This window comes from Phalacrocorax carbo, chromosome 2, assembly GCF_963921805.1.
Source record: "Phalacrocorax carbo chromosome 2, bPhaCar2.1, whole genome shotgun sequence".
NCBI classification, from domain to species: Eukaryota; Metazoa; Chordata; class Aves; order Suliformes; family Phalacrocoracidae; genus Phalacrocorax; species Phalacrocorax carbo.
In genome coordinates, this window is record NC_087514.1 from 167,519,120 (window position 1) to 167,537,200 (window position 18,081).

General features: G+C 46.2%; 1 protein-coding gene across 7 annotated transcripts in view; it reads right to left on the bottom strand.

Moving 5' to 3' along the window:
- The window catches only part of MAP4 (microtubule associated protein 4), a 167,439-nt gene that overhangs the window by 16,505 nt on the left and 132,853 nt on the right, over positions 1 to 18,081 (bottom strand). For 4 of the 7 annotated variants that reach the window (XM_064445210.1, XM_064445209.1, XM_064445211.1 and 1 more), the window contains 6 exons: positions 10,084 to 10,184; positions 8,957 to 9,169; positions 7,309 to 7,486; positions 3,720 to 3,779; positions 3,242 to 3,561; positions 1,042 to 1,170 (listed from right to left, as the gene is read on the bottom strand). In XM_064445210.1, coding sequence (XP_064301280.1) covers positions 1,042 to 1,170; positions 3,242 to 3,561; positions 3,720 to 3,779; positions 7,309 to 7,486; positions 8,957 to 9,169; positions 10,084 to 10,184 — 1,001 coding nt within the window. The remainder of the gene's footprint in view (positions 1 to 1,041; positions 1,171 to 3,241; positions 3,562 to 3,719; positions 3,780 to 7,308; positions 7,487 to 8,956; positions 9,170 to 10,083; positions 10,185 to 18,081) is intronic. The other 3 variants (XM_064445214.1, XM_064445213.1, XM_064445212.1) reach the window with 2 other exon arrangements.

The window sequence follows — 18,081 nt, forward strand, 5'->3', positions numbered from 1 at the left end:
CAGTTCTTCTGATGAAGCTTGTCAAACCTTCAGTTAAATTTTATCAGAAGAGTCTTTTGTTAATTAAATGGTTTCTCCTTTAAACTAAACTGACTCGGACGTTTTCAAAACACAAGAGCGTGCTAAGTGAGCTTTTACTCACAAAGGTAACTGAGTTAGAGTAACAGGCCTGTGCTCACAAAGGTTAGTTACGACACGTGTTTAGTCTGGGGGTTATTTAACACAGCACAAAACGTGGCAGCAGCTGTGTCTAGAGTACTTTCTAGAAAGAGGTGATAAATTGGAAGCACAAAAGGAATCACCAGAACATTCTCACTTTAGCAGGTTTCCAAAGGCTCCTTAGCCAGCTCAGAAAGACTGGATTCAGTGCAACAGCAGCTCTGAAAACGCACCCGTGCCGTGGCGGTTTGTAATGGTTTACTGATTTCTCTAGAGGTACAAATCCTGTCCTTTCATTAACAGGCTCTGCCTGATAATATCTGAATTAAACCAGCACTGGAGGCACTCCTGCCTCGCTCCCCACCCGCCTGTGCTGAAACACCACGTCACGCCAGCTTCGGAGTAACTCACCAGGTGGTGACTGGGGAATGCACGGAGTTAGAGAGTTTTGATACAACTGGGTCGGGAATATTGCAGGAAAGATATTAAGTCCTTAATATTCTGCAATTTAATGAAAGCAAGCAGCACTGAACTAAAGCTCTCCCTTCCTAGTTACAAGCTAGTGCTGTGTACGAAGAACTGGTCTTAAGGGAAACCTCCGACTCAAAGTTAGGCCTGTCTACCTACGAGCGAAAATGGAGGGCTCTGCCCTGAAAGCATTTACGTTTACAGCAGGCACGGAGAAGATACCTGTGACAGTGATGTCTGAACGTGTTTAACTGCGAACGCCTCAGGGTTTACAAGAAAGAACTGGAAAAGTGTCTGTGCAAGGAACAGTGACACTGACAGGAGAAAGCAGAAGAGTTGAAAAGAAGGGAGAGTGACTCAAAATGGAAATGTTTTCCTTCGCCTCCCACAGAGAAAAGTCTGAAATAAACTCACTTTCCCATTGGGCTGTTTTGGGGCACCCTCTTTTGATACGGTTGTTTTAGTAGTAGCCATTTTAGAGACCGCATTGGGTTCAGACTTTCGTGCAGCAGCGGCTGATTCTGGCTTTTTCTCTATTTTCCCCTAGATGGAGACAAATGGATGATTTCAACCAGCAAAAGCAAAAGTGTGGGCAGGCGAGCACGGGAACACAAGCTACCCGGATAAACTTAGTGGTACAGATGACCCAGGAGAACTTCTTACATGCGGTAATTCTCAGGCAAAGCATAATCCCAATATCACAATAAAACTTAGAGGGTGGAGGGGAAGCAACCTCACCCGGACCCGGGATGAAACAGGCACCCTGGGGTCAGAAAGCAATAAATAAGTTCTGCATTCCCCAAAAAGCTCGTAGGTGCCCTTCATCAGTATCTCATCATTTCCCCAACGGTCACAATGGCAGCGACCCCAGTGCATTGTATTCTGCCAAAAAATTAAACCCAATCTTCCAGTAACCCAACAGCAGCACAGGACAACCTCCTTCCCATGGAGAACATCGTGCAGATCTTAGAGAAACACATCCACTGGCGGATTTTCTTTGCCTTCGAGACCCAAAAGCTCTGCTGGATACAGACACACTGTGCTTCCGTTTCTGATTTCACACCCACACACCGGTTTGACTCAGGCTTTGGGATCAACAGCTGATTTAGTTTTTAACTAATCAAATGCAGGTGGACCTAGCTAATCCAGCTGAGCAGAAAACTGGATGAAAATTTACAGGTTTTTAGAAAAAAAATCAGCAACTACCTGAGAATATCTATTCTTCTGTTAATCTAGATCCAGGTAAGTGCAGCAGAACTTGCATTTTTGGGGAGGGGGGGTCAGCATAAATCCTGTATTTCACTAATGTACCAGCAATGGAATGGCAAACCAAAACCCCCCAGCACTCCTAAGGCATTCTCACACTCCAAAAACATCCCAGCATAAATAAGGCTACGAAAAGGACAATGAGGCTGAGCAGCCCTCAGAACCCGAGCACAGTTGAAAACAACAGAGCAGTCTTACGGGTCCTTTCTGGCCAGATGGCTGGCGGCTTTTGGAGCTTCTGTGTGGTTTCAAGCTACAATACCCAGTACATGAAAGGGTCACCTCCTGCTTGCCTCAGGGGTTTTCAGCAGACCTGGTTTGTCATTTCCAGAAACTCGGTTTTGGGGAGTGGCAGCTTCTGTCCTCCAGACCTCTAAACTCCGAGGACCGTGCTATGATATTGTACAACTTAGACGCTCTTAGCGCTGAAGAATAAATCCATGCTATATCGATGCTGTCTGGGACATGCAGCACGACAGCCCAAAAATGCCCTTGACTTCAATGTGCCTGAGAGGAGATTACGGCTCCCAGCATGAAACATGCTCTCTTGGCATCAGATTAAAGTTATACGCCGAGTTATTCATTACTGCAGACCCGCAGCAAAGATAAGCGGGCAGATTTGTTCTGCTTTGTGGAAATTAAAGCCCTCTGACTATGGGCAAGCTGCTAACACATTTGGTCAGGCAGGTACTCACAGTGAGAGTGTCATTTAAGCCCATTACTGACTGAGAGCCTCAAGTTACATCCGTGTGCACGCTTCTCCCTACAGCTCTTTCAACACTACCCTCTTCTCTTTTCTTGTGGCCACCAGCAGTTACCCAAAGAGCAGCGTACGCAGACCCACTTCATATCAGCTTTAGGCCTGACAAGTTGAAGAGAGCTAGACCTGGGTTGAAGTTCCTAGACCTGGGAAAGGTGCTGTGGAACCTGCTCCTGAATCCAGAGTTCCTGCATCGTAGTGCGCTATTCCACCTTCTGTACCATTCAGCGGACTCAATTCCTCTATTCAGAGGCAAAGCTTTGGAACATAGACAAGGTTTTGAGCTTTCAGTACCAACTAGCTTCTACGTCGAGACGTACGACAGAAAAACAGAACCACAGAGTTTTGAATTCCTGTACGTATGCCGGTAAACACCATGAAGGCTCTTAAGGTGGATTCCTTCTGTACACTACTATCACTGCCTTGTTAATGCCTTGTGCATAAACCAAGAACCCAAAGAGGAGCTCTGCAGAGCATAAATGAGAAGAGCAGTGAGGATACAGCCACCAAAATTAGCAAAGAGCATCCATAATGCTTAGGAGCTACTGTTCCAAAGTGCATATTGTTACCAAATTTGAAGAAACTTACCTTTCCTCCACCAGGCTGATGTTTAATGTTATCCGTTGATCCAATTTTGGAACGCACATTTTTCAGATCTGGAGCAGAAACGCTGCTGGTCGGACGAGGTGGCTTGGAAACAGCGCTGGGTTTAGTCGGAGCCTTAGCAGTTGTTTTTTTAGCGTCTGCTGTTGGGGTTGAGGTTGTGGTGGGTTTGGTTGCAGCAGGCTTGGTTTTGGGACGACTGGTAGCTCCTCCAGGTAAAGGAGGTGCACTGGAGGCGGTGGTAGGAGTGGTGGCACTACTTTTTACTGCATTTCCAGTAGCACTCTTAGGGCGGCTCAAGTCTGCTACAATTACCACAGCGACAGTTGGAGGGAAGGGGGAAAAAGACGGGTCAGAGGCCATTTAACAAACTTCCTCAGAGTCCTAAAGATGTACCGTGGCCTGCTTAAGAAACACAGCCCCGAACAGGGATTTGGTTTAGATAGAAACGGGACAAAGTTACCTGATGGTGACTTTGCAGAGGTCTTCTTGGCATCTGCAGGCTTTGCATCAGTCTTGATAGCTGCCCAACACAAAACACACCGGTAAGTATTTCAGGGAGAGCCAGTGAGCACAGGTGAGAAGCCTGGGGTCCCGGCACAGCTTCCCCTGGAGGTCAGGGGCTCTCCGCAGCTCCTCACGTCCTGATGGTCCTTCTTTACCCACAGTCCCCATTTCTAACACGCTGCTTGACATAAAGCATCTCGGGCATTAACTGCTGCACTTGAGCACCTGGCTGAGGTGGTTCTCATCCTAACACCAAAACTCCTTCGTGTTTTCCAGCAAAAGGATCAATTCACCATTCAATGACGCAACACGCCTGTGGTATGGTTTACATTTGGGTTTGGCTTAAAGTAACTTTTTGAGTCTGACAGCACTCACTAACATTATTTTAATCCTGTCACGATTTCATTTCTTAAAAAAACCAACCAAACCTAACCCAAACCAACCAAACCTAACCCAAACCAACCAAACCTAACCCCGCCAGAAACCCCAATGCTCCTTACTTTATAAATAGTAAAAGCAAAACCACATTTTGTCCGTCTGTAACCTTGGTGTTATTGCTAGATCAGTTCTAACTAATGCCAATTTTCTTGCGCAGACGTTATTGCACATATTTTGGTCCCTATTATAATTGTATAAAACCAAAAATCAATCACTAAACTGAACTATGCCTTTGGGCAAACACCAGTGATCATGACCTGATTACAGTCCACATAGACAGAGGACAGTCTGAACCAGAAACGCATCTCTCTCTCTAAAAGCAGAATAAAACCTTAGACAAAGTTGATCAAGGAAAAAAAAATCAGTCTGAAAAATATAAACAGAACCTTATTTTAAAGAGCTCTTTGACAATGAAATTCTAGCTTTTTTACTAACAGTGATGGACAACTTTGGCTGAAATCTGCTTCATTTCAATAGCCAAAGGAAGGCAGCATTAAAAACAAAGTTAGAAATCATGAAAACCCCCATCTTCTAATATTTAATTTCCATTAACAGTCTTAGATTTTTAGATAAAGTCAAGTAGCTGCCAGGTTATTTTATGGAATGCCAACATCGAAAAGAGCAAGCAAAAGAGGCAGATAACTACAGGCCAAGTTAGTCTGGATCATTCCATCCAGACTTTGCTACAAGCATTCAGTTAAACACCACAGATAAGACACTAGCGAATGAGATGAAACACATTCGGCTAATTTGATAAGGCCTAAAGGACAGATATATAATTAATACAACTGCTTCAAAAAAGGTCCTGTCAGACCAACTGAATCTCATTCCTTGAGACCACAACTGAATTGGGAAAACCGCACGGACAGAACAGCCTCCGTTTTGTATAAAGGTTACTTTGATATATCAACCGAAGTTCTGTCTGCTTGTGTGAGCGGGGAGCCAAACGCTGGCAGACTTTTGTCTATGTTATTAGCATGCGATGTTGAAAACCTGGAGAATGATAAAGCCACTGGGAAAATGCTCTATAATGACAGTCCAAGACTTTGATCCTTTTCTGATCTGAAAGACAGCGAGGGGGGCGTGGACAAACATGAAGTCGTTTTTACGGGGAGGGGGGAAACTGGAACAAACAAACAACTCAAGCACCACGTAGCCCGTGGCTCTCATTTAGTTGAGCGAGAGACTGACATTTAATACCTGAAAAACTGAAGCCACATAATTCCAAAACAAGCCACTACGCACATTTTTAAACAGTGAGAAAGACTAAACACTGAAGCAACCGCAAGGAAGCGAGAGCCTCTGTCTTTTGAACCTGAAAAGCCAGAGCAGATGTCCTTCTGAAGCGTCATCTTTAGCCAGACACTTATTATCCGTGTAATGCTGTGTAGTGAGAAACCAAATTGTGATCAGAAGAGACCCACGTCTCTCCACCACCTACATCCATGGGTCTAGCTGCAGCTGCACATGCTCTACCTAAACAGAATTGTTAGTATTTGGCTCGCTGTGGTCCCTCTTCGGGCCCCCCAACACTGTTCATCCTCTGTCACACCCTTGCTTTCTCCTCTTCCAAAATAGGATTCCCTTCTTTCACCATTCATGACTCCTCTGTGCATTCCCAGATCCAGACAAAACCGCTTTCTCTCCTGGTGGAGCTTCTCCAGCTGACCTCATCTCTCCCTCGCCCACCCAGCTCTCGCTGTACGTCGACACTGTCCCCCCGCCTCGCTGGCGCAGAAGCCGCCTCCTCTGTACGTCTTGCCACTTGGAACCACCTTCCTGCATCTCCGCATCACTGGCTCCATCTCTTTTCACATGTCATCAGAAAACACTTTTGTTCGACTCTCAGTTTTGGAAGGAGAAATTAACTGAACTCATTAAAACGTATTAGGCATTCTGGGCTCCAGTTTGCATAAAAGACCACACAGAATGAATTTTGAAAGGATGCCCGCAGGATCAGGTAAGATACGTGGCTCTTGGAAAGTGCAACACTTCCTCTGCACAGGATTAATTATGTTTTCCCCTGGAGCATAAAGTACGGAAAGTACGTCTAGCCTAATATATTTCAACATAGTTAAAACACTACTATTCTTTTGGGAGAGCCTGATTATGAATTCATGCTTCGGAACTCACGGAACAAAGCAACCAATATGTATTATTAATTTTACATGTTTATTGGCATATTTTGCCAATGAGGCCTAGTCATTTGAGAAGACGTGAGAACATTTAACTATTTTTATCTGACGTTAAATCTCTCAAGCTCCATTAAAGTGACTGAAAACACTGTTTTGAAGACGCTAATATGCTGCTCATGTTTCATGCTGACTGTGTTAAACTCATGGGAAGTTCCCTCTTTGGCAACAGTAGGAGTGGGACAGCTTTCTGATGCAGCTGATGTGATTTCAGCTCCAAACTCTTCCTGCACGAGTAAAAAGCCTCCACTTCTGTTCAACCTTTTTTGTTTTTCAGATGCACTCGATTGAGTGCTTCAAGTCCTCCTCTGGAGATTTGCTTTTCCCAAGTTTTGAATTGGTTTCAGTGTTTATTCTGTTACTATGGCAAAATACAGAGCTAATAGCATCTTTTTTCTTAAATCAAGCATGTTCAGCAATTGTATTAACCCTGAATCACAGAGCCCTGATCCAAGTTGGCCTTGAGGGTCATTCAGATTTGTTTTTGGAAGACGAAGCCCTGGAGAGAAAGAAGCCTGACTTACAGTCTCTGTGCCTTGGCACAGGGTCTTGTATTAAAAGGGCTGAGATTTCAGCTATGGTTAGGCTTCAGGTCAACTCCTGACCAACAGGTAGGCCAGCTTACCAGTTTGCCCCTCTCAGAAGTACTGGTCAACAGCAGCTATGGCTTTTCTTTAGTGACTGCATTTCAAGGGTTAGCTTTTTCTTTTTCCTTTTTCTTTTGAACCTGAAGATCACAAGGTTGTTTATTAGGAGGCTAAACCGACGGGGCCGCAGGATAACCTAAACCCAGGAGAAAGCAGTCAGCGCGCTGGAATACGTGGGAAGGGCATCCTAGCGTGACCCAGCGGTGCTACTCAGGTGGAAACCGGCAGCTGGTTAGAAAGATCTGAAGAAGGACAAGAGAACACTTACACGTTGGCCTCTTCGGTGGAGAAGTAGCAGCGTTCTTCACACCAGCGGCTGCAGTGACTGGCGACGCCACCGTTGTCCTAGGAGTAGTAGGGGTGCTCTTGACAGTAGTTCTAGGACTGGCAGATGATGGAGGCTTTGAAAGTGAGGTCCGCTTCTCCGGGGTCTTTGCATCTGCAACCTGAAAATGAAGGGGCTGTGTTAGAGGCAGTAGCTCACCGACAGTCTCTTCAAAGCGTTTGCCAACAAAAAGCCTGAAATAAATTGGAATTGTTTTAATTCTTAAACACATAAGCTAGGCGCTGCTGAAACATTGTAACGCAGAAGATTAAAAATACAATTAAGGCATGCAGAAGCGACTGACTGTATTGGGTGCAGGACAGAGAGCGCAGGCCCTGCTGAGTACTAGAATTTGTCCAGATCTGTTTCAGCATTAATGTGCAGAGGCCAGTTACAGATGTGAACGAGGGTTTGATTTCTGAACAGAATGGAAGATGTCAGCCCAGTAGCTGTACTTCTGGGAGAGATTTCTGTCCTTCATGAGCAGAAATGCTTCCTAAGCGAAGGCGGTGTTCATTGGAACGCTGTGGGCGTAAGAATTGGGTGTCCGTGGTTCACTCCTCACTTGGAAAACTGCTTCATGCCTGTCCCTGGAAAGTCGCTTGTTTGTCAAGCGACTGATCTCGTAAGTATTAAAATACTGACTTAATGCACGGAAACAAATGAGACGAGATTTTGATTTCATCAAGAAGGGATTCAGAATCATGCAAAAACTTAAGCAAAACTGAAGACACTGGTTCACAGGAGAAGTACAGATTTATGCCTGTGCTTTCATACTCTTTTTGTTATTTTTGTTTACTTAGTTTTAAAAGACACTCAAACGCAGTTATTTAAGCTTAAACGTATAGCAGAAATGCTAGCATTTAGGCATCAACTGAAAGCTTCTGAAATAGATTTTAACATTCCGTTTCAAATCTGAATTCTACCATATGATACCACAAGTTAATGTAGGGAAGATTCAAGGGACGTTTCCCCCTTCTCAACATTACACGTGGATACCCTACTTCAGCTTTAAGATGCAACACTAGAACCGCCCATAAACATTCTCTTATTGGAGAATTACAAATCCCCATCTTTCCTACACACCTAAGTGTATTATCTGTTATCTCTGACAGTTTTTGAAATGACCAGACATCATAAGAGACAATCAGTGGGAAATACTGAAGTGTTCAAACTGACTTCCCCCCCCAGTATTAATATCAAAGCTCTCCATTCAGTCTTCCCATGCTCTTGTCTGGATTTAAGAGTTATCCTATGTTGGTAGCGTATCTATATTTAAAAAAACCCTCTTCCTTTAGTAACAGAAAGAAATAAAGAATTATCTCATGTACTACACGACAGTTCACAAGGAAAATCGTGGCAATACAGTCAAGTTTCATTTTCTCCTCTGCGGTGACACAATTAAACGCTTGGGACTTGGTGCCGTAGGTGGGTTAATGGAAGCTGGTACTAAGAACTGCGCAGTGAATCACATTCCTGACTTATCCCCCCGTGATTAGCACCAGAATTGCGTCTGACTCTTGGGCAAGACAGCTGGTAAGTTAACATGTAAGTTCTCGGAGCTCCCACACAAAAGCAAACTCTTTCTTACCTTTGGTTTGGTCTCTTTTGGAGTTAAGGTGGAGGGACGTGTAGTACTGGTGGCTGGGCGTTTAGCAGTAGTGGCTGACGTAGGACCTGCAGTAGGGCTCGTGGGTTTTTTGTTTGGGCCAGGCGTGGCAGAGGCTGGCCGCTTGGGGCTGGTAGCGAGCAGGGGCCTGGCTTTCTTTGCTGCGGGCTTTGTAGGTGATGTGGATGCGGCAGGCTTTATGTTTTTTCAAAAAGCAAAATCCAGTAAAAAACAAACAAACAAAAAATACAACAAAAAAAAATATAGCGCATCGTAAACCAAAACATTGAGCTGCAAGAACGTAAAAACGATATCGTAAATGAAACAAAAAAATAGTTAGCTTTCTGTTTTCTGAGCGTAACAAAAGACCAAAACGAAGCAGCAGAAGAGGGCTGCCTTCAGAGCCCAGTGGAGTTTTGCCATTCAATTTAAAGCGAACAGGATTTATTCCAGAGACATCTAAAGCAACAGAAGGAATCGCTGGTAAAGCTGGGATTAGTAACTGGGTGTTCCTGGCATCTAGTCCTGCGTGCGACACACAGGACGTCGCTTTCCAATTACATGCGCACAACGCATTGCAAGCTCTAAACCCTCATCTGATCAACTCTACTGGTCATACGTCCGCTGCCTTCAAGGGGACCGAGAATCCCCTGCCCTTACCACTGCTCTGAGAATTTGGGCTTGGATTTTGCTGAATGCTGCAAGCTTCTGAAAGCTGACCTCTCTCATGTTTCATAAACAGCCCTAAAATAAGAGCATATCCCATCTCTGAGCGCTAACTGCAATGCAAATAAACGTGCTGTAAACAACCAGGAGAGCATCAGCGTAGCAGAAGCATTATCATACACGTTTACTACTTCTACACCACCGACACCAACCAGAGAATTAATTTAAATAACGCTGGCCACAAATTTATTAAATCCACTTTCGGTCACACTGCTACAGGCTGAGTTGTTCGCAGCTTCGTAGCTGGATGTCTTTGGTTCAGTAACGCGGCTCACAAATGGCAGCTCAGAAAAGAGAACGTGTGTTGCCACAGCTTAAGAAGCAGAAAAGCTGGCAAATAAAAGCCGCAGAAGCGAAGACGCTGAACGTGAAATGGCACCTACCTTTGTCTTCTTCTCAGGGCTGGGAGGAAGCTCTTTGTTGGGAGGTGCTGTGATATCGTTCCCTGTCACAGCTTCAGCTGGTTTGGTCTCTTCTGGTTTTGCTGGGGAAAAAAAAAAGGAAGGGAGACTTCTTAGGGTTGAGCTTTTTTTTCTTAATATATAATTTTTTCTTAATATATAATTTTTTTAGTTTATTATTATTCAGCAGAGTAGCAGCAGGAGACAGAGGTGAGACAGTTACAGATTGGCTGTTTCTGGAAAACGTCCCCCAAATCAGAACACCCGCAGGAAGACAGGTGTTCCCTGTAACGGGGCAGGTCCATCCGGACGCCGCTAGCATCCATTCTCTCATATTTCTCCAGTGGGAAAAGGCAGCCCGCAGATGAAGGAAACCTCTGGTTTAACTAAAATAGCAAACTTCCCCATTTTTCAAGTTAACAAAATGAATTATTGGAATGCTAACGAAGTTCTGACCTCCTCCAGGTTTCACACTAGGACTTATCCTGGAGCAGGGCACTGTGTTTAACCTGTCCCTGTCATTATGGCTGTTTCTTCTTGGCCCTTCTTCCGCCCGCACCCAGGGGCCGCAGCCCTCGGCGGGCAGGCAGGATTCCGGGCTGCGGGTGGGAAAGGTCTCACAGGAAAGCGGCGACAGGGAAATCTCGTTCCAGCGTGCGTGGATTGCACCGGCCCCGGTTAGTGCGGAAACCATGGCGCCATGCCGCCGTACGCAGCGTTTCACAGCGCAAAGCTTCGGCTCAGTTACGAGGGTTGCCCGTTTTTCACGGCGCTGGTTCGTTTCCGTCACCGCCGCCGAGGTTGTGACGCTGCGTGGGGACAGCGAACGCACGCGCTCCTCTCGGCACAGCAGCCACGACCGCTTCCTCGCCTCCTCTTACAACCCAGACTAAAGCATCGCCCAGGGCCAGCAGGATAACTACCGCCCTCCAAAGCGAACAACAAAACCAAACATCAATGTAGTAGCAGCCTCACCATGTTTTCTCCCTAAATCTCATAAATCCTACAGCAGGACTGCCACGCTGCCTGGCACCACGGGACGTGCGAGAGGCAATTTCCCTGTAAACAGCTTTTGGAACACTAATTCTCAGCGGCGCTGCTGTACAACTGCACTGCTATGAGCTGTCTTCCGCTGCAATTCCCGTGGCATTTGAATTTTATGAAGGATACGGTGCAAACAACCCATCACAAATTTAGGCGTTTTCCCTTGTCATCTGGGGACTAAAATAAAGCGTATCTGTGTTGGATGTTTCTTTTTATAACAACGCAACAGATTGTAACGCAGTGGCGCACGCTAAGGGCCCACCAGACAATAGCGTAACGATCCCGACAGCAGGAAGGTTGTTTTCCACGTCTTTTGAAAATTGCTATTTGTATTTCACATTTTCTTCCTTGTCAGTCTTGAAGGCAGCGCCTCAGAGGACAGTTCAGTTCTGGTACAAACGCCACTGTTGAAACAAGCAAAATGAAGTACAATAAAATCGTGCCTTCCGCCTGCCCCGGCGCTGCTCAACAGCAGGATGCTTTTGTTGTTGTTGTTTATTTTTTTGACTCCAGGACAAGTTTAGAAGCCTCTTTGCCCTTGCATTGCATTAGCCTCTTTCTAGCCATTTAGCTTCCGGGTCGTATTAAACGTTTCGCAGCACTGGGTTTCGCATCCTAGGCATACAAAAAAGGCTTGTGAGGGAAAACAAGCACCAAACTGCACAGGCTGGACACGGGTTTTAATGCAAAATTCTGAAGAATCATTCACGTTCACCTAGAAAGCCCATTTTTCTGTAGCTTACAGATACTGGCTCCTCTATTCTAGTCTTCTCCACTGCATTTCAATAAACCCTTATATCCTCCCTCATTTAACTTGTCCGTTTTATCTACGGCAATACCAGAAAGAGCAATTGTTGTCGACGGTTCCCGTTTCTGAATAACAACCCTCTGTCCATTCACCGCGCTCTGCCCCCAGGACCCCACGCCTGGGGAGGGCTTCGTTTTGAATCCCACCAGTCTCAAATATCTCAGCCGTCCCGGTGACTCTCCAGCCATTGGAAGCTACCTGTCCCACACTGCCTGCCGTTATTACCTCAGCTAACGCAGCGGCCACATCGAACCTCTCGCTTGAAGACAGGAGCACAGCATCCACGCGGCAACGCCAATCCGTCTGCTCAGGGAGCCTAATGTGGCTCCTCAAAAAACCTCAACTTCCAAAGGATCAGGATTTAAGCTCCAGCAGCTTCCACGCTTCTGAACTAACTACAGGAAATTCATGTTATTTCACGTTACTTAATCAAGTCTGGGCTACTGTACAAGAAACCTGGAGTGACGTCAACATACAAAACTATCAGTACGCTGAGGTTCTACCAAACAAATAGCATTTTTTTCTTTAAAAATGTAAACCAGCAATGTAGCACCACCAAGCCGATGGAGCTACACCGCAGGACGGCACACAGAGGTCGAGCAACTTGCATCTAGAAATAACAACGATGATAAACCCAGGAGAGCGGCGTGGGGAGCCTGCCTACTGCAGGGGCTGCAGGACCGTTACCCAGGCTCCATCTCTCAAAGCCTCTGGCGTGGCGGGGCACGCCACCCCGTACCCAGCCCCAAGGGGTTACAGAGGGCAGTTCTGCTTTGTGCTGCCCCAATTTGAGTAACAAGGCACCGCGCTCACCGGTACATTTGCTTTCACTCATCGTTTAATTGCGAGGGCGCTCCCTCCTGTACAGAGCGGAGAGCTGCCTGGGAAGATCTCCGCGTTACAGGGAATATTAGGAAAAGCTGCCAAACCTTAATCAAATTTGTTCATTAGTCTGCAAGAATTATTTCAGAGACTTTTCAGTTTGCTTGTTCCTCCAAGCATGGCAACAAACCTCTGAAAGATATTTCAAAGGCGTTTTGTTGGAGCTCTGGCAGGGGGTGCTGCTCTGCCCTGCTCCTCGCGGCGTTCGCTGATGGAGAAAATTCAGCTCCGCTGAGTCAGCACCCAGAACTGAATTACTCCTGGGGGAGAGCGGGGTGGGGGCTTGAAGGAGAGAGGGAAGGACATTCCAGTCCGGCATCTTCCACCGATAACTCGAAGGCATAACCCTGCGATCCGGGTTACTGCCTCCCTGCTGCTACTCACCGCAACGGCCAGCTGCACTGTGCCGGTTTTCACGTCCACCCTCATCCCCAGCTTACCGTTCCTTACTCACCCAGTATGTTTTTAACGGTGGAAATCAAACTTTTTTGTATGTGTCAGTTCACAATACCACGAGGCACCACTGCTTCACGCTCTCTAAGAGCGACACTGGAAGAAGTCGTTCGCATCTAAGCGCACCAGAGAAAACAAACGACTCCACGATAACGACTGAACCCACAAACCGCAAAGTCCAGAACTTTGTCTGAGGTTTTACAGGCAGCAATTATGAAAGAGCAAACTTAGTAAGTGGTGCTTATGTCTCCCTTAACAGCAATACCAAGGGTCCTTCAGACACGCTCCAGCCGGCAGAGGGAGGGATGGTGGGGATTCCTGACGCGCTGCGGGGAGGAGGGACCTCGCGGGGCGGCCCGGCCCGGCACCTCTCGCACAGACACCGCGCTTCGGTCACTTCGCGTTTATAGCACCTATCTGCCCCTAGATGATTTGAGACAAAACAGGCCAGTTCTGAGAAAAACACTGAAGACAACCATCCCGCATATCACAGATAATTGCAATGTTTTCCTTGACAAGGTTTTGCTCTCATGTGCTGCAGGAGTTTGACGCTGGCAGATGCAGCCTTGCTGTCAGACAAGTGCCTTCTCACATTACAATCTGCTCAAATTCAGCGACGTTATAATCCACTGAAGAAAACCCACCCCATATTTTGAACCCTCTGGCTGGCTGAAGCCTCAGGTGATGCCCCGCGTTGGCCATGCTCAGTGGCCCGTCTCCTAGTGCTTCCCAGGCTGCATCCACACCGTCCCCACCGTCCAAGCCACCTCTTCCAGGTTCCTGTGCCGATGGAGCTGAGCAAACCAAGACCGATGCGACTTGTGGGTGGCAGAAACCAGATTTCTCCCCTACTGCCCCTGTGCCAGAGCACTCACCGCCGTGGTGCTAGGTTGGTCAGCCAGACCCCGCTCAGAGGCGGTCCCTGAGCTGTAGCAACACACGGTCGAGACCGCGCGCGGAAGCCGTAGCACCGAAACTGCGTGTGGCAAAGGCACGCTGTGGCCAGCAAGAAAAAAAAGCGTATTTGTAAAATAAATTTGTCACCAGAAACGAGATATTTGCCATTGCTGGACCCAGCACTGAAGGACCCAGCAAACAAGACCACACTGTGTTCAGATAAAACTGAAGTTAGAGGGAACAAAACTCCTAAACAAATAAGCACTTGTGATTTTTCAGAATAAGTAGTAAAAATGAGATTATCTGTGTCAAAACTGACACTCAAAAAAAGCTTCAGCTCCTTGTTATAAAAAGGGACAATACTCTTCCTATAGATCTTAAAAATGATGGAGAATATAACTCATTATGTTTGCTTCTTACAAGCAGAGTGAGCCATAAAAAACCCAAAACACTAACGAGGAAATTTCTAATTCTGCCTCCGAGAGCCAAGTTTCAATACTGCGACAGGAATAAAGCAGGTGGGGCCATCCACGCAGCTGGGGGGTGGGCACGGTCTCCTGAAGGGCAATTCACCCTGATTTTTAGGCATCAGCAGCCGCTCATACAAGTTATTTACACAAGAACCTGGTGTCTGAGGAGGCTCTTAATGTATTTTGTCCTTAACCTCTTCTATACACGCTGCCACTCCTGGTGGTTACCAGCAGCAGGTGAGTTACCGTTAGAAGAAATGTAATGTGTTATGAAGCAATCGTCGTAGATGACGCAATCGTTTTCAGAATGGTATCTTTTTCCCCAAAAAAGAACAGACTGTAGAACATCCTCCTTTATCAACCATATAAAAGACCAAAGCCGTCCTCCACGGCTCAGTGTTAATGTTCAGACTACTATTTCTTTAAAAACACCCCAAAACTTCCCTGTTTGAGCAGTGAGTCTCTCTCCAAAGCTTCCAATACAGCACTAACACAGCTCAGGAGAACAACTTTCCAAGGAGCCTTCAAAGCACATCTTACAACTACTCGTTCGGACCCAACCCCTTCCACCGCATCCACAGAAAACTGTCATCCACTAAACCGCGAGAATCTGACCTCAAAGCTTTCCCTCTGGTTATCTTTCCTCTAGGGAGACTTTCATAAGGAGGTGGTTGAGGAATGGAGCATTTCCCTGTCGTATCACAAGGATGTACAGAACCTCCCTCCAAATCAATAACATAAAAAAAGAATTAATTTTAAGCTCTGCTGTCTGAAAACCACAGGCGCCTTTTGAAGACGACCAAGGAACAAGGCAAACCGAACTCAGCGTTTTGGCAGAGTTTTGCAGATGCTAAGGGGGGCTCTTCCTCAAAAGCAGCAGCAATGCGGGGGCAAAAGCTGCTGGAGTCCTTGAAAACAGAACAGCTGGGCAACAGGAAGCGACAGGAGAGGTGCCATTCACCCTCACGCTGCTGAATGAAGCGGAGTGACGCGTTACGGAGGGGTAGGGTGACAACCGCTCCCCCGAGCTGTACTAGCCTAACACGAAAAGGATTGCAAACCCACATATTGAAAGCTAAGACAATGCCTCACGAGTTTAACCTTGAACTCGTGACTCACAACACAATTATACCTACAGCACAGGGTTATTGTGAGAATTCAGCAACCTGCCTGCATGGATACACCAAAGGGGTCAAGCAACAGGGGATCACAGAGCAGCGAAGGGCTGGAAGGGACCTCAGAGGTCACCAGCCCAAGCCATCACTCAAAGCAGGTCCCAGCAGATCAAATTGCTTACAGTCATGGGCAGTGTGATTTCCAAATATAAGGAAAAACCTGTCAATCTGAAGGAGGTCGAACACTGGAAGAGGCCCAAAGAGATTGCAAGATCTCCATCCTTGGAGACACTCAGACCTGGAAGGGACACGTGTCGCCTTGGAGCAACCTGATCCACTTACACGTGGTGTTGAGTCAGGGGTTAAAGCAGAGACCTCCAGAGCTCTGTTCCAGTCTGAGCGACTCCATATTACAGCTACATAGTGGAGGATGCCCACATTGTATGCAATTAAACATAGGCCTTCTTGAAGCCAAGTCCCAATTATGAATAACTATATTTAGTTTTCCTAACCATAAGGAGAAAAAACCACCCCACTCTCCTCCAAAAGAATAATCTCTCACACCATCCTGTGACTTGTAGTTGGAGAGTACCCACTCGTCCAAGAGCTTTTGAGCCATGTAATCATTTAACATTAGAATAGCAGAACAACGCAGGCGGGAAGGGATGTCTGGAGGTCATGTAGCCCCATCGCCCACTCAAATTATACCAGATTGCTCGGGGTTTTTTCAGTCATATTCCGAGCATCTCCAAGGACAGAGATTCCACATCTTGGGGCGTCTCCTTCAATACTTGATTAGCCTCACAGTAAAAAAAAAAAAATTAACAAAATATCACAATTCACAAATTCCTGGCACAAGATGTTCTACAGCTTCACTGTAAATTGCTCACAAGTCACCCAGCATCACTTGCTTTCAGCTGCTGCTGCTGTTTTCGTTTGATGACCCATCTCCTTACACTGGAAAAACTGAACAGTCTTCTCTTGTTCACAACTTTCATGTCATTGATGACTTTATAGACAGTAATTGCAACCATCTCCCTCTCCAAGTCCCCTCTCTTTCAGGCTACAGAATCGTAGTTTATTCGGCCACTCCCCACATGAACTTCTCTAATACGATGCCTTTATTTATCATACTTCTAATTCTCTTTCAACCTTTTTGAGGCAGAGGGCAACGTGCGCATTTACACATTGTATTCAGCACGCAAGTGCATAATGGATTTATAAATCGATATAATTTTTTCTAGTTTGTTCTCTCTTCTTTTCTGAATTCCTGGAACCCACTCGGTGAAGGAAAGCCACACAAAAGCATCCTTATGACATCTATAAAATCCTTACAACAGCGGCATTATTGCTCCTCCTCTACAAGTGCAGAAACAAAACCATCGGGGTTACAGCTCGCGCGAGGTGACATTGAGCTGCAACCGCAGAGCTGCAAACACAGACCTTCAGTCTTTCAGATCCCTTCGCCGTCAGTTTTGCTGTAACAGCTCTCGTGAAAGCTGTTACTGTGTGTGAAAAAACCCAGGCACTAAGTCTGAAAAGCTTTACTGTTCATGTTTCCTTCCCTGAAGAAGTAAAATTGGGCGAAAGTACTTATAGAAACATACCAGTGAGTATCTTTTTGAAGTTAAACCACGTTACCGCCTTGTTTTATAAATCGTGGAACTCAGATAAAAGCCTATGTACATGTATTTCTCAAACAGCATGCGGCAACTTATTAGAGAAGAAGCATTCCCAACAATTCATCCTCCATATCCAAGGGAGCAGGTGAAGACCCCGGTATAACAGAGAATCATTAAGGCTGGGAAAGACCTCTAGGATCATCAAGTCATATCTTCGGCTCATCTCAAAAGGCCCAACGCAAGTGTTTCTGCTTTCCGGTGCTGCGGCACCGAAGGCTACAGGGAAGATAAAGGATGGCGGCAACTACAGACTGTGCATCTGGAGGATTTTTAGGAACGTTACATCTTGTCTTCCGTTCCCCCCTTTATGGACTAGTTAAACGAGCATTTCAGTTGGTACTTGAGACTACATCACTTAAATCCTCTGTTAAATCCTCTCCATCTCCTGCCTATCCCCCTCGGTAAGGTATTAGCTCCCATTTTATGGGGTCTGTATTTCACCTGCCTTGCCCCTAGTCACTGATCCAGGCTGGCTCATTTATGTGCTTCAAAATGGGAGGGGACTTGCAGCTGCATTCAAGCGTGCTCGTGAACGAGGCCAGGCACTCATCTTCCATGTCCCCAGCAAGGGATATTCAGCAGGCTAAGCTGAACGAAAACATCATTCAATAAAACAGCTCCATAATTCT